The sequence below is a fragment of the Cydia strobilella genome, chromosome 24 (genome assembly GCF_947568885.1).
Source record: "Cydia strobilella chromosome 24, ilCydStro3.1, whole genome shotgun sequence".
NCBI classification, from domain to species: domain Eukaryota; kingdom Metazoa; phylum Arthropoda; class Insecta; order Lepidoptera; family Tortricidae; genus Cydia; species Cydia strobilella.
Genome location: NC_086064.1, coordinates 8,752,345 through 8,775,368, shown reverse-complemented (window position 1 = coordinate 8,775,368; position 23,024 = coordinate 8,752,345). Strand labels below are relative to the sequence as shown.

Below are 23,024 nucleotides of genomic sequence, written 5' to 3'. Positions count from 1 at the left end.
GCTGCCTTTCCATTGAGGTAGAGATTCCACATCTGTTTTCCTCTCTGCTGAATGGCATCGTTGGCATACAAGACTAATTTGAAGGTGTTGTCTAATTTAAATGAAACATTTCAGTCGGCGGGTGCGGTACCTGAGCGGCGGCGGCGGCGGCTTGTGGCGGGAGCGAGTGTTGGAGCCTCATCAGCATCAGCATCAGCATCAGCACCAGCACCAGCACCAGCACCATGCGCCGTTATTATTGGATATGAACCAGGTAAATATTCTATTTGGTCTTCAGGAAAATGGTAAGGGAAAAAGATCCGATAACCCCCCGTGTTAGGTTAGAGCGTTAACGGATCTTTTTTTATTTTTGAAGTAAAACTTCTTTAGGCGCGACTAGAGGGTAACTCAGTTTTTTTTTCTGACGGAAGTAACGCTCAGTAGTGACACACGCACAATAGGACACACGTCAAAGTGCCAACATAGCGATAAACGTCATCGTCAAAGAAGTTTTACTTCAATCGCGCGTAAAGATTACACGCACACATTTTTCATTTTATTTACTATAATGGTCTTTTATACGATAGTAGGGGTGTCAAGTAGTACTATTATGATTGCCGGAGGTTTTGTTGAGAGTTATTAGGTATATATATAATAGGCCTTTTCATCTGTGCCAGATGTTTTAAGCAGCATCCCGGTAACGACACTTGCGTTCGTGGCTGTGTAGCCCTATGCGGGAGAGGATCCCTCGTCCACACACGCGGCAGGTGTATGCTCCCCCAGGTGGGCGGGGGTTGGAGGCCTGCTCGTGGCGCCCCAAGCGTTTTTCTTTCAAATAGGTAAACCAGGCATCGTCGTGCTTGCATTGGCCATCATGGACAACACGACGCCACATGGGTCGGTCTTCGGCCAGTTTCTGTTGTTCTGTTCTGTTGAGAGTTACACTTTGGCAAACGGCGGCAAATTTAGAAAATGTAGGCGCGAAGAGTTGGCACCTAAAAAATTCGAATTTTGCTCCCTATCCTACTGACATAGTGGGTATGTTTGAGTGTAAATATCTATTTTACAAAGGCCTGTTTCACGCATGTTTTTGTACAGGTTTAAAAAAAAACCAAGCCTACAAAAGTCTTCTAAAATCCTCTAATACGAAAAAAGTTGCAGCTAGATTTACAAGTTAGAAGCGTCCGGCTTCAAATGTAAGACTAAGTGCCAGTTGCACCATCCGAACTTGACATACTGATCAACGTCAACCGGCGCGCCGCGGCGGTTTACTATGAAACTTTCCATACAATGAAATTAAGCGAACTCTTTAACGATCACAAACAGTTGGTGCAACCGACCCTAATCCTAGTGAAGAGTAACAGAAGAGCCTCACGGAAGCATTATTCGTAGTTTAACAAATGTGGGTAATAACATTGCAGATGTCCCTCCGCGGCGCGCGGCTCGGCGCGCTGGGCGGCGGCGTGGGCTGGCCGCACGCGCACGCGCACCACCCCCATCCCCACCCCCATCCGCATCCGCATCCGCAGCACCAGCATCAGCACCATCCGCATCAGCACCCGCACCCGCACCCGCACCGGGACCGGCCTCAGGTATGTACGCTTATGATAGTGCGGGAGTAGGCAGAGGGGAGGCACGCAGCCGTTGTGATAATAAAGAATATCAGCTAAATGTCAGATACGCGATGTTGCTACTATAATTAATTTACAATAAGCGAAAAGTCGTGACTAGACTCTTTTTAAGCGTTCCATTTTTGCTATTTTGGCTATGGCTACATACACGTAAGAAAACAACTTTTTGTTAATAACACATTTATATGAGAATGTTAAATATTAAGTAAGTAAGTAAGTAAATATTCTTTATTGCACCAAAATTATACATTTTACATACATGTAAAACTACAAAGAAATTTTAAAACAACAAATTTTAATACAAAGATTAGAGATTTTAAGTGCATTATGGGCACTTTTGCACCGGGAACGATAACGAACGGGGTTGACTAATTAAATTACTTATATATATATATTATATATCTTGGAGACCGCGAGGACAATGTCTTCTTCTACAAGTTTTCTTAAAGCTTAATACCTAAGTAATAATTATAAGTACTGTATAAAAATGAATATCGCGAAAATACAAAGAGATATTAAACAAATGAAATAAATTAAGATCTCTTTTCGACTCTACAATTAGCCTCATGCATGAAGTTTATATTTGAACGAAATATGTTTTATTCGGATGTTTGTTACCGTTATATCATGTTACAAATGCATTTCCGTTTTTAAATTACCATTTAATTACTTAAAATTATAAATAAGAAGTACAAAAATTTGCCCGCGAAAAGCTAGTGAGCGAAACGCCTGAAACGCCACGTGACGTCACGCGTTCGACAGATTAGTGTCATTAGTAGCAAACGTCAGTTGGGCCGCCCAACGTGTGACGTCATCACGCTCTGTCGAATTCGCGCCAAAAATTATGAGCGTTTCAACCGCTCAAAAATTTTCAACATTATAAATATTTTTTAATAAAATAATGTTAAGGTTTACAAAAGTATTTATATCATTTCCGGTGTTCCAACGATATAAATTATGAATTCAAAAATAAAAATAAATTCATGCATGGAGCTAATTTAAATCATCAACAATTACATTTGTTCATCTAAGTAATTTATTGTTATTGGTTTATTTCATCAAAAAAACACACAAACACATCAATTATAAACACTTACTCGTTATCTACGAGCAAAATTTGAAAACCAAGAAATTAACTTGTTGCAAAAATAGCAAATTATTTAATCCTTTTAAACTACTTTTATATAATATATGTATGTAAAATGTATAATTATTGGTGCAATAAAGAATATTTACTTACTTACACGGCTGCATCTCTCCGCCTCTAAAATTTGGGGTACGGGTATTTAATTTTAATTTAAAATCATATTTTAAGGTATGAGATTATAAATGATGACGTCAGAATTACCAGGGAGTTTTTTTACATCGATTAAATTATATTGATTCACTTGTTGAAATTTTAAATTGTTTTTGCCTTGAATTTTTACGACTACGATTATTTTCACGGTTTTAATTTGAAACAAGCAGATTTAGTACTTAGAAATAAGCGAGTTACGGTATCTTGTGTCTTCACTATATAACTTTGAAAGAAATACATGACATTATATTACTACAAAACAATTTATAGCTAAAAATACAAAGCAAAATTAATTTTTCTGTATAGATTGAACTACAGGTACAAAGTATTCGTATCGGATGTCGTCAAATTGTGTAAACGTGTATTAATGAACATTCTCAACAGCAGCCTATTGAAGGAGACACAAACAATCAAACACACACTGATACATTTATATTATTTTATATTACAATTGTAGGCAGTACATACTACGTCCTATATCATTTGGAGCTTCTAAATGTCACCTTCAAACGTGATATTTACAAGTTTCATGGTATTCGTATGTGTGCAATTATTTATTTAGAAGCTTATAATTGCATACATATTTATAGCTAAATCGGAATTTGTCTACAGTTCTAATATTATACACAACAATACAATACACATACCCTCGTGTATACAAACGAACACTTTTGTTTTATTACATTTCTTTTGTGATTCGCATTTGTTCTGCAAGACTGACGCAACAAAATTATTGATTAAACTGATTATTGTCAGTTTGGTTATAGAGCGCGAATGTTCTAACGATTCTGTAGCGTTTTTATGTTGGACAAATGGGTGATACTTGTATCGTTGACACAGTTACCTGACTGTTTCTATACCTTATTGCGACTAGTTAAGGTCTACTAAAGGTCAGTTGGGTGTGTTACTCTTCGTATACGTTAGGTGACTTGTGTCGATCTGGGCATAGCATATAGAGATGTTATATAAGTTATTATGTTATATATTAAGTTAACTAGGTTAAATTGTTGTATGGCGGCGGGATCAGTTGTTGAATAACGTGAAATAGGTATACATTCTAGTTATGGATCACTGTTGCCAAAAAAAACAAGCGTTTGTTGTTAAACTTACACTATGAAAAATAATTATGATATTGGACGGGTTCCAACTGTCAATGACACTTTTAAATTTTAATTCCATCAAATCTACCAAAGCTTTGCCACTGTCAGTGACGCGTCATTCAAGTTTACGTGGTCGCTGAGTGTGTCATGATTGGGTGATGTGAACTAAGTTTTTAACATTACAATAGATAAGTTTCTTCCTAAAACAATTCTTATTATATTAGATTTTTTTTTATGTGAAACAAGTCTGAACTGCATTATTTCGTTAAAACATAAAAATATGTTGTATTTACTGGGAACAAATTAGTATACATATATTTGATGGAATTAGGAATATTTGGATTTTGAACCCAACGGTGCCAAATGCAGGCCGAGTTAGTTACCTAACGGTGACAAATGAGATCAGGCAATAAAAACGTAACGATAACGGTGTGAAATCAACAACTGATCCTCCCGCTTCCGTTCCGGCGCCGCTCAGGTGTCGGCCTTGGGCGTGGGCGTCGGCGTGCCCGGCGCCGGCCCCGGCGTCGGCGACCTGTGGGGCGCCGCCGTGCTGCCCTCCCTGTCGCTGCGATACCAGGTAACTGGTGCTGGACGCTGGACGCTGTACGTGGGTGGTGGTGGTGGCCATACCATACACTCACCATGCTCCCGGCTCTGTTTTATGGCGTGCATCTATTGAGACCTATATAGATCTTGGTGTTCATGATTTTATACACTTTCTAGAAGAAAAACTTGCAACGTTGTCCCACCTCCCTATGTAGAGACCTACAGACTTATTTAAGAGGCCGTAGTCGATTTTGGAGCAAAAATTTTAAATTGATAGATTTAGTCGTTGAAATTATACACGTTTTGTTACGTAATATCTAAATAACAAGTATTGGTTTCTATTAGCACGTCTTCTCATCTTGCCTTTTAATAATGAGGTCGCAAGCGTGCGTCACCGGTAATATATGAAAAGAAGGGACAGTTTTTAAAAATTCATCAAAAATGTATGGTGGTATATTATACAAATTGATGTATAAGAATAGTTTCAACAAATGTTGTAGATTGTTTAAGTATCAAAATTACGTTGAAGTTAAGTCGATTTTCAGAGAAATTGTCACTTGTTTTGAAGAAATTTCTGGAGAAAATTGATTTCGTCTAACTTTCATTTACACTACTTCAAAGTCATAATAATAAAAATGTAGTCTGATAAACCTCAAGTACAGGATACGTGTAATACAAAATTACCATGTTTAGCCGTCCAAACTTTACGAAATTTACAAATAAGAGCGACAAAATTAGTGCTTTACGCGCGTTTACCTAAACGTCCATCAGAAAAGCAAACATTACTAATTTAGTGAGTCTGTTTTCAAAAAATTGATCTGATAAAAGGTAAGATAAGAAGATGCGCTAATAGAAACCAGTACTTGTTATTTCAATTAGGTAACAAAAGGTGTACAATTTCACCGACTAAATCTATCAATTTTACATTTTTGCGACTAAAATCGACACCGGCCTCTTAATATTTATTGTATAGTTGGCAAAGTAAAGTGCAAATAGTGTACTTCGCTTACTGTCGTAGTATTATTGCTTATGGGTATACTTTGTGGGGATTAAGTGCTATATTTATTTTTAAAAGAGAGTAGTAGAAGCAAGTTATAACTTGAGTTATTTGAAGAGGAGCTCAACGACACAGATGAAGAGCCTTATTATACAAGTTATAATACGAATATTGTACGTATGTATGTATTTGTATAGTAAAAACTTCCCCTAAATAACGTGAATTACATACTTTTCAATTGTAAAGAAATGCACGCCATATAACATTGGCTACTAAGTCCTTTTAATATCGGTAAAACAAACCAAATTTACAATATTAAAGCGAACTTGAGCTGAACTGGGAAATGTATGACATTGATAAAATTTTGATACTAAGCTATCTTCGAAATCGGTTAAGGTTTGATTCCGATATCGACTGATAGTGCGGTCGATATTGAAGTTGTACCGTTATTTAAAAGATGGATTAGTGTTAATGGTAGACTTGTTAGGAATTCGGTTGATTGTGCATTGTGAATTTTGTAAAACGCTAGGCATTTTCCACAGACATATATCTAATTATGACGCATAAATCACTATTTGTAAGAAATCTGGATACCCATTTTAGTCACATTTGAAAATGGGACTATTTATTTTAATCTTTTAAGATTTTTATAAAACAAATCTGGTTGTAAAGATTTAAAGGCTAGTATCGTATTCTAAGTTTCTGACTATAAATATAGGAAAAAAACTTTCTGATCAAACGGTTCGATCTGGTACCTATTGTTAAAATATTAAATGTGCTAGAGAACATTCGTTGGCAGTGTTGGCACCCAAAGTGCGTGATATAGTTGGATATATGTTTGTGGTTCGCTCGTCCATTGTGCTATAATTATATAGGTGGGAGTGCCCTGTTTTTATAACCAGCTTGGTACAAAACTAAATGCAACTAGCTTCATTATATATTTAGTATAGTTTTAGCTGTTAAATTCTCACCCTGTCTTCTGTCACTGCTTGTACTATTGTTATATACCTACGAAAAAATACTAGGACAGTGTGTAGGACAATAGTAATATTGCAGGGCACAGGCCTCTCAGGAGCCCAAGCTCAAGACGCTAGCAATGGGAGATTTTGAACACTTGACAATGACAACCTAGTTACCTATAATTTTAAACTAAAACGGGACTTAATCGCGTACAAAACAAACTTATTTCTGGCTTGACGTTTCGAACGTGATGTACGTTCGTGGTCATAGGCTGACGTCACGGTTTAAACGTCAGGCTATAAATAAACGTAAGTTTGTACGCGATTAAGTCCCGGGGTAGGTTAATACCTATAATTTTAAACTAACACGGGACTTAATCGCGTACAAAACAAACTTATTTTTGGCTTGACGTTTCGAAAGTGATGTACGTTCGTGGTCACAGGCAGACGTCACGTTCGAAACGTCAGGCAATAAATAAACGTAAGTTTGTACGCGATTAAGTCCCGTGTTAGTTTAAAATTACGAGTGAAAATCGTGTTAGTTTAAATCAATATAATAAACCTAGTTATCACTTAATGTAAGTCTCAGTACAGCGCCTCCGTACTATGGTATGGTACACTATGGTTGCAATAAATAAATGACTAAATCTAATTCAGCTGTCAACATTGCGTCTTCATATTGCACTATTATACACGTCTTACTATTTTTTATCTATGCTATTGTTAAGAGTCCCCGGCAAGCTCGGCTGAATTGCACCTTCCCATACAAACATAGTTCCGCTCTCATTTTAAAACTACGTGTTGGATTGTAACGAAATTTTCTACATACAATGACATGAGGTATATCCAGGTCTGAAATTAGTTTATATAGCTCCAGTTTATAAAACAAACGAAATGGAGCAAAAATAAGTTTTGTATGAAAAGTTTAAATTCGCTGTATTTTTTTAACTATGGTATCTGAAGCTACATAAACTAATTACAGACATAGATATACCTTATCCTATTGTAAGTAAAAAGTTTCAGAGCAATCTAGCTAGTCGTTTTAAAATGAGAGCGGAACTACGTTTGTATGGAGAACCGAGCTTGCCGGAGACCCTTAGATCCGAGAGTGGATAACATGTTATTATTTACTGGAAGTAAATGATAATGTTTGCAATTTTACAATTATGTTCTGTCTTGTATTTATAGCGTATCTGAAGTTCTATTAGAATGTATTATTTATATTTAAACAGTAGGATCATATTAACACTTTTTGTATTGTGGTGATGTATTTTTGTAATTTTATCCCACATTAGTGTGATTGTCATAAGTTTATTTCTAGGCTTTGTATTGTCCCTTTATTATAATAATTATAAGCATCTTATATTTAAATATGTTTATAAATTTTAACACCACGCTTAATGTAATTGCACCAAATAACATGTTTTCGTTTTAAATTTTAAGTTATCCCATAGGCTGTAAAAACCAGGCATCTTCACTTCTATGTATTGTAGGTATTTGTACTTGGACTTGGCCCCTTATTTATGTAATCAATTTGTATATAACTCCAAGTCTATAGTGGTATATTGAGCATTATTATTTACAACGACGGGACTTAATCGCGTAAAATATGTACGCGATTAAGTCCCGTCGTTGTAAATGATAATGAGTAAAAATCGTGAAAGTTTAAATCAGTGTATATTGAGCATGACATTCAGCGATATGTGTAAAAACGGTCTCTATTGTTTGACATAATTATTGAAAGTCATAATGTAATTGTCATGTTATCATTAGTCATAATTTGGTTTTTCTCAGAAACGCGTAACTTTTCAGGATTGCCATAAAACAAACCTAACCTAACCTATCTATAGGATAACTCGAGGAAAATCCTGAAAAGTTCACGGTTTCATAATTATGACTAATGATAATATGACTTTCAATAATTATGTCATACAAAGGGACCCCGTGTAAAAAGTATAATTAATATTGTGTTACACAAAGACAATTTATTGAGCTTTGTGTGCGGTTCTAGCTATTTTGTTTTCTTAATACTTTCCTCTCATGTATGGTATATAGTATACCTAAATCAATTTGATAAATATCTACAACTAGTACCTATAGATGTATGGAGTTTAATACAGATTTCGGCATCGCTCCGAGCTTGGCGGCAGATTGCAACTGCGCTCGTTTTCTTATTATCTTCTATATGCGTCCCAAAATCAGTCAATTTCAGTTTTTTATATTCCAATATGACAGATCGATTTTACAATCTTACTACCGGATAATATGTTCATTGGGTTGTAGATTGGCCTACAAACTCTCAACTTTGTATCTGGTAAATAAAAAAAGAGAATTAAAAATTATATTAGTTAAACTTAGTTAAACATGTTGGGGTACCTGATACGGCACGATACTTACATAAAGTTTATAATAGAAGGAATAATAGAAAAAAGGAGAGGCAGAGGAAGACCGAGACGTGCGTTTTTGGACCAAGCCAAAGAGAAAATCAACGTAGTGACGTATCAGGAGCTCAAAACAGCGGCAGAAAGAAGAACGGAGTGGCGGTTACTCCACCGACAAATGCCAGGCTCTTAAGAGTTATGATGATGAAACTTAGTTGAGCCTTAATATGTCCGTATAAAACGAACGGAGAACGGAGAACCTCCTTCTTTTAAAGTTTTCAAGTCGGTTAAAAAAAAAACAGTGAAACTAAGAGTTAGACCAAGATAACTCTGCAACGATTTTGGCAGCACAGACTGTTCAAGTGTTATTTATACGTCATAATTTCATAGAAGTTCGACGTTTAAAATAACGCACAGTCTAGGCTTATAAAATCGCTGCCAACTTAGCTTGGTCTAACTACATATTGGTATTGGGCAACTTTTGTTAAATCTTTTTTTACGAATCATAAGCGCATCGTACTACGTACGCTTTTTTGGATATCGAAGATAACAAGAACAGCACAGCTTGCCGCCTGCAGTCGAAATCGGAGTGGCACCTTAAGTTGCTTAGGGCTGAAACACACCGAGTGCGCCACGCTTGGAGTCCGGTGATGAACGCTTCTAACACGACGCATGGAAGCATGCAGCAATGCGGGGCGCGAACACAGTATAGACAATACCTAGTACACAATAATTGTTTCCACATCTTGAATTTTATAACTAAATATAGTTAAACAGATAAATAGGAAACTTAAAAAATATATGGGAATAATAAATAAATACAAGACTTCAAAGTTAAAAAAAAAACTTCCAAATAGGGAAAAAATAATCGTACAATTCGATTCCTTACATTTTATTAAAAAATATATTTGCCCGTTACTAAATAAATTTACCATAAGCTACTACCTACGTATAATAACAATTGTTCGCGCCCTTGCATCGCTGGTAGAAGTCGCCATATTTAGTGATTAACACCTCCCGACGGCGTAGACCCCGTCACCACTCTGTGTGCTCATCTAGACTAAATAACTCAATACAATCTACTCAGTACTATAGACTATAAATTTATGATAGTATTCCACGCTCGACTCCAGATTCAATTCCACGTTACTGACAAACGACAACACCAGAAAAATATTTTGGATTTTTTGATCCACTGTTCAAAATTTATGTTATGGCATTGCTTTTTTAGGGTTCCGTACCCAAAGGGTAAAAACGGGACTATTACTAAGACTCCGCTGTCCGTCTGTCTGTCACCAGGCTGTATCTCATAAACCGTGATAGCTAGACAGTTGAAATTTTCACAGATGATGTATTTCTGTTGCCGCTATAACAAAAAATACTAAAAAGTACGGAACCCTCGGTGCGCGAGTCCGACTCGCACTTAGCCGGTTTTTTATTTACATTGAAATGCCCATATTAAATAGTTTTTTATTTATTTAACAGCAAAACTAATTAGCGGCTTACAAAAAGGCACCTACATCCTACACATTCTAAATAGAGTTACTGAGTAATATGCTTGTGACATACGAGCGTTACGTTTTTGCAACGGTTACGGAACTCTAAAAAAATACGACATTACTCATTATCACAATTAATTATCTCATTAAATATGTCACTTTTTTATATAAAACCTATATCAATTATTATGAAAAATTAAATCAAAAGCATGTTGGCTGCAGTGAAAGCAGTTTGTGGTCGATCGTGGAATAGTACATTATGTACGACTATTTGTATGACTTGTATGACGCGTTCAGTCTAGGTCTGCCTGTACGTACTGTAAGGTTTTCTTGTACATGCCCTTATGCCCTTGCTCCTTGTGTTTCGCTTAGGGTGCGGCTGGGCCCTGTGTGCGCCTTTAAAACTTTAAGTAGATAATACAGTGCATGTAACTGTACATAATTAGGCTTTAAAACACACGATCTTTTTATGAAACTCGCTTTGCTCGTTGCATAAACCCACACGTATTTTAATGCCTTTCATTATGTAGCAGTCACATAAACTATTATTTAGTTTAAACATTAGCAATTAAGATAACCAATGCTTTTCTAATCTTGTTTTGACATTGAGCAATACTCTTATAAAGGTAACTCTGATCTGGCTTTGTAAACGAAATGGTGAGGAGGCGTACTTGTCGCTACCAAATCTGTCCAGGGTTAGCTTAGACTTACAAGGCTTTTAAAGGCGCAGGCTATTTACATGTTCTATATAAGGATCTCTTGTAAAAATGTGCTAATATAGATTTACATTATGTATGTTAGCAGTAGCACAAATAATACTTTGTTATAACTAGCGTGCTTTGAATGCGGTCACACCAGCAATACTCACACGCATCAGTATTACTGACAGTATTTCCTATATTGATCATCTTTACAACCAATTAGTTGACCATACATATCTCGTATTTGAAATACTTCTATCTTAATAACTATTTCTAAGTAAATTTTACTACAGATATGAGAAGATAGATAATTAAACCTCCTGCTCACAATATATTATATTATTAACTAATACTTATGACGTTACTATTCTATAACAACGAATTTCTATAGTCGAAATTCGCCTTTTGCAGAAGTAATAATCCCCTAAAACATACTTCCATTCATTACATATTTAACTCTCTATCTCTATACGTTTCGCCCATAGAAAATGCTTACATTACCCCCTAGTGTAAATTACATTCGATAACGTGACGTGACCGTGACGTAAGCGTTAAGTGTCATTTTGTATGACATTTTGAGTTACCAAAACGTCCCGCTTGGCGCGCTGTTCAAAAACCCATACAAAAATAGCCAACGCAAACACGAACGCACGTCACCAGGCGTGGCTCACTCCGCGATTTCGTCGCCACGCTACAAGTACATGCGGGCTGCACCAATTATGGTGTCTAGCCATAGTGGTTGCCGCGCACCGCTACGGAACGGACGCCTGTTCACGCTTGCGCCACCTTGCGGTCATATCTGTCGTGTCGTAATAGATGCGTTTTGTTAGAAAGTGAATTTTCTGTACCTAATATTTATTCTGTTACGTCACACTATCGAATGAAATCGGGTTTCAGTTTTACTGATGTGACATCGTCACAGTTTACTGACTATTCCTAATTCTCATCAAAGAGAAAAGGCTTTACCAATGCTCGGTTACGTACATTGTGTTTCCCTTTCACAGCACGCTCCGTCCATCACACTGTTGACTGACAATAAACCTTATAATCAAATATATAAGGTCCACTATAAGTCGAGAGTGTCGCAGTTAAATCAAGGACGCTAAGCTCGTAGAATTTCGTACATTTATTAAAATCCTGTGCCGCCATGCCGCATGTGCGCATATATGCGCGTGCGACAGAGATGGGAACAAGCGGGCCATTGTACGAAATTGTGCGTACTTAGCACGGTTATTTTTTAGTATATGCATGCCCAGATTCTGAGGTTGGCTTAGTATAACCCTGCCTGCGCGCGGAACGCACTGCCGAATACCAATTTGTGAGGGTGTCGCGGGGAACACATTCGCGGACACGAATGCTATAGCATTCGCGTAGTCTTTTGTTTCCTTTGTCCACATGACGTCACTTACCGTCCGCGAACGTGTTAAGGTGTGATTCTGTTGCGGGCGTTTTGAATACGTTCGTGATTTTTTTCACACGACTTTATTTCTTGAATTAATAAATTTTTGTATTTTTTTTACACTTAAATTTCGTAGTTTTTTTTATAAAAAAACAGTTTCACAATGACGTGTCCCTTCAATAAATCGTAGATGGTGTCATAAAATCTATTTGTTTAATGATATGATTTTCATTTATTAAAAAAAACAGTTGAGAATTCAGTAAAAAATCACGAGATTGTTTAAAAAACGCCTGCAGACGGACTTAAAAATCAAATTATCTAATTGCTGACCATCTTATCATATCGCCATAGAAACTCCATGTAATATCATGCAGTTTTTTTCTGAATTTCGAGGCATTTCAATTAAAAGCAATAATTGAATTGTAATTATTGTTTGCATTGTAACCCCGCGACATCTTTTAAGCCTGTTTTTTTAGACGTAAGAGTTATGCCTGACTGTGTTCTAGCACAAATTAGTATTAGGAGCCATTTATAATAACACGAGCTTTAAGTTAAGGCTATTTTTGTTTACCCTTTTAACTAATCCACCGGACCAACACACTTGGTAACATAGGGCTTCGAAGTTTCGCGAGCGTTAGAGTCACGCTATGGTGAAGTATATTTGGCAACACCACCATAATTCTCAAACTACTATACGTAGTTCCTTTTTTAGGGTTCCGTGACCAAAGGGTAAAAAACCGGACAAGTGCGAGTCGTACTCGCCCACCGAGGGTTCCGTACTTTTTAGTATTTGTTGTTATAGCGGCAACAAATACGTCATCTGTAAAAATTTCAGCTATCACGGTTCATATAGCCTGGTGACAGACAGAGGAGTCTTAGTAATAGCCGTTTTTACCCTTTGGATACGGAACCCTAAAAACGGGACCCTATTAGTAAGATTTCGCTGTCCGTCCGTCTGTCACCAGGCTGTATCTCATGCGTGATAGCGAGACGGTTGACAGTTGAAGTAAAAACTAGTGCGGACCCCAGGCTCCCATGAGTCGTGGCATAAATGCCGGGATAACGCGAGGAAGAAAGCAAAAGAACTCGAGAGGTCCTACCGCGAACCACGTTCGACGTGTTGCCTCTCTGTCGCACTTGTAAATTCGTACGTAAGGCCTACTGTCCACGACGCGTAGCTGCATAGACGCTGCATGAATACGCAGTGCAGCTGCCATGCAGCCCGGCGTACAGACGTTGTCCACGAAGCGTAGCGTAAGCGTATCGTAGCCTACATTTCCTTTCATTCGTGAGAATGTCGTCCAACGATGAAGACGTTATTTACAAAAACTCAACGTGCTATTCCTTGCGATGTAGCCCGGCGTATGACATGCAGTACGCCCAGCGGCGTGAAGCTTGCATGCAGCGTCGCTGACGCGACGTTGCCGCTCCGTCGACAGAGTTGTGCGGTTTTGTATGTAGGCTGCAAGCAAGCGTACAGCAAGCGTACAATGACGAGTACGCGTCTATGCAGCTACGCTTCCGTGGACAGTAGGCCTAAGTGTGACAGGGAGGCAACACGTCGAACTCGCGGTAGGCCCTCTGAACTTTATAGAAAGCATGAGGATAATTTATCCGGTATCTACTTTATGTAAAATAAAGTCAAGTAGAATTTTCAAAATGTTACTGCATAAAGTGATATTACTGATATTACTTTCGAAACACTACGTCTTGAAGAATGGCACTTATGGGTGTGGTTGTCAAATATTTCACTGCAGATTTAATTTAGACGGATTTTTGCTTCACTTCTTTCCCACTGTTAGTTAGTGACGACCTTATTTCTGATGCTACTTGGTTTCGGCAGTGTCGCGCGGGCGCTTGGTGCCTGCTACTTGCAACCTCTACGTATCGCTACCACTGTAAAACATTGGCCTGATGGTGCGGCTACAGTGACATCCATATGTGGTATTTTCTATAAAAAGGGACCTTATTGTCGATGGCACTTACGCTATTATTAACGATGCTCCGATATAAGTACAATGCCGCGCGACGCTGTGCGGCGTAAGCGCCATCAACAATAACGTTCCTTTTCATAGAAAATGCCCCATATACCGTTTCTTTCGTACTGAATGGATAGATAGGTGGTTCGTTACGTACGGTTGTCATTATTGTTTAACTTTAACATACCTGCGTATACTTGATAGTTATACAGCACGTTGAATATTTGTCTGACACCTAGGATTGTTCTACAATTATTTTTTTTGTGTCATACATATTTGTTTACTATTAAACCTCAGTTTACATCAACAAGTTTGGGAACAAATCAAATTATTAAAATATTTTGATTTGTGTTTTTTAAGTAGTCACACTACTAACCAAACTTGTTCATAGATGGCAGCACCAGTCTCTCTTGCTACAACGTAAATCCGTAAGGAGTTCGTTTAGGAGGTGCAAGCGCGCACTGCTTGCCCTTAGAGCTGGTCAAAGACGCCTAGTCTTACTTAAATGGCATATAGTCGAGAAATTCGGACGGGCACCGCCGTGGCGCGTCACGCAAAATAGGCGCCAGTCGTCGAGTTGTGGAAAAATCGCCCGAACTACAATACAATCTTTTATTATGGGATAATACCAACTCCGAAATCGCATTTTTTCCGAAGTTTTTTTTCGTGATTTCGGGGTCGGCCATATTAAAAGTTGTTTAGTTACATATTCACTTTTCAGAGCATTGTCTTTACTAAGTGATTTTATATAGATGTAGATGTGACCTTACTGGCCCAGACATAACAGTTTTACAGTGGTAAGCAGGTAGCCAGGTTCGGAGGTCGCACTGTCTTGTTACGCCGCTTGGCGCTGTGGTTTTTGAGTCCTCACGCAACGCAAACTAACAACCATAACCTTACTATCACACCGCTAAAGCGCATAAGACACTAAAAGTCGCTTCTAGAAGAATTAATTGAAGCAACGACGAAACCTTGGATTTTGACCTACTACGTAATTCAAAGCCAATATCTTTGTCCAAATTTTTGTTATTCGTACAAGCTTCTGTGTTCTTATAACTTTTTTTGTCATCGTTATCAACGCTAGTACTAAACAAAGGGATAAATTAGATTTAAGTTATTAACAAAACAATTCTTTGGGTCTCTATTGTTTCCCATAAAGTTTTAAGTCATAATGTATTGTTTGTCCACATTTTCGTTAGTCATAATTTGTGTTTTTCTCAGAAACGCGTAACTTTTCAGGATTGCCATAAAACAAACCTAACCTAACCTGTCTATAGGATAACCTTAGGAAAATCCTGAAATGTTAACGGTTTCAGTATTATGACTTATGATGATATGACAATCATTACATTATGACTTTCAATAATTATAATTATATAATAACCCCTAATTCTTTAGACAATCACAGATCATTAGGGTTCCTATTCCTATAAGGTTTAACCACAAACACATACGCCCGCGAAAGAAGCACTTTTGCGTTGCGTGGGGCGACGGGCGTCGGCTAGCCTTAGGGTAGGCTGCGTAGTGTCGTGTGCATCACGTCTTGTCTCCCGCTCCCACATAGCGCACAGCTTGACTAGGCCGCGGCGGCGGCCAATGGCCGGTCGGCGTGTGGATACTGCTCTGTCATTGGTTGAGTGTTGAGTGTTAAGGTGGCATTTAAATGTCGAATGCGGGCGACGTTAACCTTCTCGACGCCGTGTCGAACACAAAAGCTGTCACTCGGACGCCGCGCCACCGAAGTGTTAAAACCGAAATTGAACTTTATGCGAATGCACATAGGTCTATGTTGCTCTGTGGTCTGTGACGGATTTATCGGCCTACACTGCCGATATAATCCGTCATTGGCGTTTGGCGTCTAAAAGGTTAAAAGAGTCTCCAGAAGTCTAGAAGGTTTCCAAGAAAGTTAACTATTAACCTGATTAGTGAAATACTGAAGTTACTGGTACAGTCGAGGTCATAAATATGTAGGCATATCTTTGCAATAAAGTGAAAAAATTTATAAATGTGTGAACTCGAATGTATAAATGTGTCTTGTACAGATGTCATTTACTAAATAATAAATAACCAAGGCCCCAGGCGGGATCACTTTTTTAAAGATGAAAAATTTGTGCCCAAGAACAGGCACTTTTTTAAACGGAGATTTTTTTTGGAGACCATACCACCACCAACCACTTAGTGATAGTTGATAAGTTCCTTTTCAACTTGACCAAAAGCAGACCAGTGAACACGCTCCGGTTGGTCCGCGCCGCTCGCCGCTATCAGTTGTCGATGTATTCATCTCACACTTCTGAACGACTTTTTATTGTTTCAATAAATACACATTTGTTTTATTCAATGCCCATGCCCTTAGCGCCTCTACACGGGTTTCGAGTCGTGTAGAGGCGTCATAAAAGCTTCGCACTTAAGATTTGTAAATCGCAATATATAAAAAAAACTGTTCTTGTCTGAATGTCTGTCAAAGACATTTGGCACATAAATGCGCCTAAGTTTAATATACTTCAACTAAAACATGATATAATAATTTTTTTGGCACTTCATATCTAAAAGTAGACAAGAATTAAATAATATGGCGCTATCTGATAACTGAAAAAACTTTTACGAGTCCAAGTAGGCATCATATAAACAGTACACGGTAAGAAAACAATGTCATGTAACATAGTGTTTTGATACAATCGGTGGTCTTTAAAAGTAGTTATTAGTTTAGTACTCATCTGATCTAGCTCTCTTAGTGTACATCCTCAGTAAAAGGGCCTGGTTGAATAATCATATAAAAAAAGACTACCCATCCAGCAATATATTGCGTTTTACTTTCCGTAGTTGCGGGCTTCGGGCGTGTTACAGCATGCACCACAGCTCATACTGTTTGGTTCTGTACATACTACGTACGTCGTAGCGCTGCGATGAGACATGTTTATAGAGGCCGGGTACTTTACTGTGCGATTCCTAACGTTCGAAAATGAATGCGATTCTAGCGGGGTGTCGTTTGGAACCGCTGTCAAGTTGCGTGCGGGCATGGAATGACACCTTTAGTTAGAATCTAAAACGAATACTAATTGTCTTTTACAATGTGGGTACCGCTTCTATGCAAAGTTTTTCTTAGTTATGCTTAGTTTTTAAGCGATTTTTTTAATTTAATTTTTAAAAAGTATAACACACAGTAGAGTGCCCGCAGTAGATCCGGTCGATTGCGACCCCCCAAATATTTTACGCCAACTAACCTCACGTTTAAATTATATTTTATTATTATTACGTGTACCGCATGCGATCTTCCTCACTTTTGGATACCCTGTGAATGTGTTCCGTGTTCTAAATGTATAATAATTTCCGCGTCCGTGGAGTTTCGCCCCGTGTGGCTCGGCGCTCGCGGCCGGCGGGTACCAATCGGCTCGCGCGTCGCGCCGCGGTCCGGCCCACACTACGCGAAACTTTACAGGCGTATTGCCACATTTATTTACCATTTTGGCCGCTAGCAACTCAGCTTTGGTATTTTGTAGATTGGTTTTAAGATATGAAATAAAATATTTGGCTGGTCGCTTTCATTATTAGATCTTGGCTGTTTCCTAAGAATATGCTCTTGTGACAAGTAACAGACAGAATATTGTTATTTTTATGAGTTTTGTTATTTGTTAAGGGTTGCGGTAATTAACACTAGCACATACAATTGTATGTTAGTTTTTTTTAATGCAGGTTTTTCTCTCGTTCCTGTATTATATATACTTATATGTGTGTGTTATATGTCGTTCTGTTCATATTTCTGTATTCTATATTATATTTAATATGTTATTTTAAAAAGTTATAAGGAATTTTCTACGCTAACATTGTAAATGGTGGAAATGAAACTAAAAACATACTAAATGAAAAATCCCTTATAATTTGTTATCCACACCTACCATTCTTATGATATGTATACCTTTTTTTGTCTATTTACTAATTTTAAAAGCTTAGAACAAAAAAAAGTGCATCGATTAATATTACTTTTGTAGTTGTCAAAAATTTTGAACACAACATTATACAGGATAGCTAAAAGATAAGTGCAACCGTTGCCAGGGAGGTTTTGGGATTATACTGAACAAGTTTTACTATGGGACCAGACACGAAATCGCAAAAAAAAAATATCTCATACCCCATTATATCCCTGGCAGAAAAAAATCCTATCGAGAAAATGGACCAGCCAAAATGTATGAAACAGCCATATTGTTTTTCGCAATTTCGGGGTTGGTTCCATAGTAAAAGTTGCTCAGTATAATCCCAAAGCCTCTCAGGAGTCTCTGGAAATGGGAATGCACTTATTTTTTAGCCACCGTGTATTTATACCTAAGTTGAACTGTCAAATATGTATTTATTTATGCTCCACCGTTTTCGTTATATTGTGTTGTACTGTACCGTTTCCGTTATATTATGTATATCGAACGAGACGAGAAACACTCTGCTAGCCATCACCCGCCTTAACGTTTTCGTTTGGTTTATGGTTTCCTAGTCTATATGGAGCTGGTGCGACACTACCGATAACAAAGTCGTGCCGGTTCTGTATGTCTTAACAAAGTCGATATAAGGACGCCCACAGCTTGTAGGGTGCATAAGAAAGTAATTGATATCAAATTGGGTTAAAGGAGATACTCGAATATTATAATTGAAATCACGTATAGTGCTGCCTCCTAATTTGAAAAGGTTATGATAATTTATATGTTCGACATTAAAGGGAATTAAAAAATGTGTATTTTTTTTTTATATCGCAGTTAAACATTTGTCTGTTTTGTACATTATGCATATTATTTTACCTCCCAAATTTTAATATATTTGACAGTATGTGATGTGATTATCTGATGACAGGAATCATATTATCAAGAGTTTCCTCTCATGCCATATCTTCCTGCTTGATATCACAATTTATTTGAACCTTAGGTATTTTTTTTAATTATTTGGTTACATTCATCCCGTTAGAAGTCTTTTAAAAAGAAAAATGGCCAAAGATCTATTAAAAATTGTACAGATCTATTATCCCAGCAGCACTATACCGATAGTTGTATGAACCCGCTCTGCTAATCCATTCGGCTGTGGCGTCCTACCGATAGTGAGCAGGCGTGTAATGGCGTGTGCTTTGGCAGATGGGCGGCGTGTACGCGGGGCTGCAGTACCCGCCGCGGGGGCCCTTCGCGTCTCCGCCGCACTACATGTCTCACACGCAGGTAAGATAAGATAAGATAATATTTATTGAATAACTGTGTACAGAGATGTTGGCAATGTACACATAAGAAATTTTGGACATGAATTCGTAGGTATATTGAAAAAAATCTCGTCTTTTCCGATTCGTACCTAAATAATATTGAAACATTTGCACACAATATTTTTTGTAGCAAAAAAAGCTTTTAATATATTCGACAAGGGATTTTTTTTGTTGATATTGAAGAAAAAAAACTATTGCAGCGACATCGTTGTCTATGTTTCTGGGTTTATTTTAACAGTTTAACTGTTGCGCGAGTGACTAAATACAAGTAAGTCTAGACCGTAAAATTATTTAATTAATGTTAAGTTTAAAACTGTCTTTCGATTTTCTAGTCAGTTTTACTACTTTCTTTTTATTCATTCGTCTTAAGAATTGAGTGTGGGTAGGCTAAACTTACCTAATTATCTATTATTACTCACATTACCCACCCAAAAATTGTATTTATTAGTTTTCTCTTATTTACGGTTAGCAAAATGTGAAAAATGAAAGTTAGCACTTTTTATGATGTAGGAGGCAAACGAGCAAACGAATCGCCTGATGGAAAGCGATATAGTCGTTGGATTTTTAGCTGGCCCCGAACGCCTAATCCTTAGTCTATTGTTAAGTAAAACCGCACGTGCTACTACCTGCAAAAAAAGGATCGTATAATTCTAATTGGCACCTGAGCGCGGGCTAGTCCAACGCTCAAAAAACCAGTGTAGGTGCGCTCTCCGATAGCGCCTTTGTTACGCATCTCGATGACACATTTTAGACTGGTTCTGTAGCGTTCGACTCGCCGGCACTCAGTAACCGTAGCGCAGTAAATCCCCATGTGGTCAATACGATCGAAACATTAGCTGTAATCCGTATATATTACATCAACTTGGTATCCAGTATCCATAGCATCAGTAATATAATCGTTTATCCTAACGCGAAAATAGTACAATGTGCAACATGGGGCGTAAGTTAAATATTGCACACGAGAGTATAGTTAAATCGCGACGGCTTGCCACGACTTGCTTGCAAACTCGTTGCAATATTATTACGCCCCGAGTTACAAACAATGCTTTTTATCACACTTGCGATACAAAAATGAAGCATAAAGGCAAAAAATTGTTAATTATAATACTAGAAACTTCATAACTCCCTAGGGAAAATGCTTTCTCTATAGTTCCCGCTAAGCCTGCGTACAATTCCACATTTACTGAGCGAGTGTGATGAAAATGTTAATAATGTATGTTGTTTGTAGCGGGCTGAAGGCGGGCGGTTAGAGCTCGCGCACGGCGGCGACGGCGCGCTGTCTCCGCTGCAGCCCACCCCGGACCTGCACCATGCACCTCTTTTGTTACACACAGAGGTACAGTACATACTCTGGCACAGCCAATTTGCCAGTAGAAAATAGGCGGCAAATCTAAAAATGTAGACGCGAAGGGTTGATCTCCCATAGAAAATTTGCAGCAAGCAGACAGATGACGTTGTTTTTACAACATACATGTATAGGCCGGTGAGACACAGACTACTTTGGATACACTAAAAACGTTCGACTCGGGTAAGTCAGGTACCATGTTCATTTGCCTTGATGGTAGAAGTGAAAGGTAAAAATGTAGTTTAGATCCAAAATAAATAAGTACCAAATATTCCTAATATTACATTTTAAATATAAATTAGAATTTTCGGAAATAATTTACTTAATAACACAAGAGGCGAGTCAGTTTCAATTTGGTGCCGTGACCAGGGTTTGCTGTTAAACTTCGAGTTTGCGAAACTCTACCTATGTCCATTAGCTTGAGAACAAGCCTTCGTTTTTAGTAAGACAGTTAATTTCCTTTAGTTTTTACGCACAACACATAGTTTCACTTTTTTTAGCTGCATTAATATGTGTATATGTATTATTTGTATTGTAGCCCCGAGGCGCGGCGTTAGAGTTGATGCCGCAGCACGCGCGGGCGGCGTTGCCGCACCATCACGTGAGTTGATCACTTTTCTTTGGTTTTATATTCCTATCCATACTTACTTTACTTTTATGACTAATGGAGAACCCATGGTAATGTCGTGTACAAAAGTTTTCGCAGGAATTTGTTGTGTTATACAAAGTATTTTCATGTAATTACTGTTATTTAGTCATGACTTTTTTTTTCAATATTTAATGTAGTACGGTAACGGTAAGAGTTTTGAGGCAAGAAGGCACGAGATTATAATATATCGATGCAATTTATAAATAAAAGCATTTTTAGACCACGGAAAAAAAACCAGTTTACGTTCCAACCACGAGATTTTATTTTCCTTCCTTCAGATTTAATCGATTCTTGAGATTTGGGGTGTCTCACCTCTGGGTTGAGACGTGGTGCCCAAATCGAATTCGCTTATCCGTTAATTCAGAACCGTAAAAACCTTATGGTATGAAAATAATTTCCTTCGATTTTGACATATTTATCTCGTGGTACGATATTCGTATGACGGGGAAAACTCGTACCGTGCACTCTAATACTGGTGGGTGTGGTGGATAACCGGTGCAGTATGTGACGCAGCGGCGGAGCGCGCTGGGCGGCGTGGGCGGCGGCGGCGCGGCGCTGGGCGCGCTGAGCGGGCTGGGCGCGCTCGCGCCGCCCGCGCTGGCGCACAACCGCGCCGCGCGCCCCTACGTGCGCCACGCGCCGCGCTGGCCCCACGCGCACGCGCACGCGCACGCCCTACACATACACGCGCAGGTACGTACAATGGAACTACACTTAGGGCTAGCTACACCGGCCCCGATAAGTGAACTGGGGCCCATTTCTCGAACGGTATGAGACTAATGTTATTCCATGACAGCACAGCACACTAATAATATTAGCCTAATATGGTTCGAGAAATGGGCCCCTGTTCGACGTCGCTGAGCAATGAAATATGAATTTTTACATTTAAGGCGGTTCCCTGAGCCAGAAGGCGAAAAATCTCCTTATATGATCATGTTTTTCTAAGAGTCGTTGATATTTGTAGACGTGGAAAAAATATATGTAGTTCTTGACTATATTATCTTTAATGTCATAGCTTCCGATACACGAATTATGACACTTCGCTCGATACAATTTATTCCCAAAGTAACCTCTAACTCGGACTTTTAATCCAACTTTACTCGGTTATTTATTATGTGATACTATAAACAAAAAAAGAAGAAAAAACAATCTTAACTTAAATAAACGTTTTTAAAATAAATTAAAATCGACAAAATTCGATCAAAATTGGCACCCCAAAATTATAACCCCACGAATTAGTTTTAAAGGGATAAAATCGGGTTGAGACTTCATAGCGAAATTAACTTCTTAGTCACTTGTTGCCACGGTTACGCTGGTTTTTAAATTATGAGG

General features: G+C 38.2%; 1 protein-coding gene across 1 annotated transcript in view; it reads left to right on the top strand.

The window, feature by feature from the left end:
* LOC134752517 (uncharacterized) overlaps window positions 1–23,024 on the top strand; it is a 97,170-nt gene that overhangs the window by 60,337 nt on the left and 13,809 nt on the right. Inside the window, exons 17-23 of the mRNA XM_063688211.1 lie at window positions 115–253; window positions 1,401–1,571; window positions 4,486–4,587; window positions 19,580–19,660; window positions 20,927–21,034; window positions 21,582–21,644; window positions 22,194–22,385. Of these exons, the coding sequence (XP_063544281.1) occupies window positions 115–253; window positions 1,401–1,571; window positions 4,486–4,587; window positions 19,580–19,660; window positions 20,927–21,034; window positions 21,582–21,644; window positions 22,194–22,385 (856 nt within the window). The remainder of the gene's footprint in view (window positions 1–114; window positions 254–1,400; window positions 1,572–4,485; window positions 4,588–19,579; window positions 19,661–20,926; window positions 21,035–21,581; window positions 21,645–22,193; window positions 22,386–23,024) is intronic.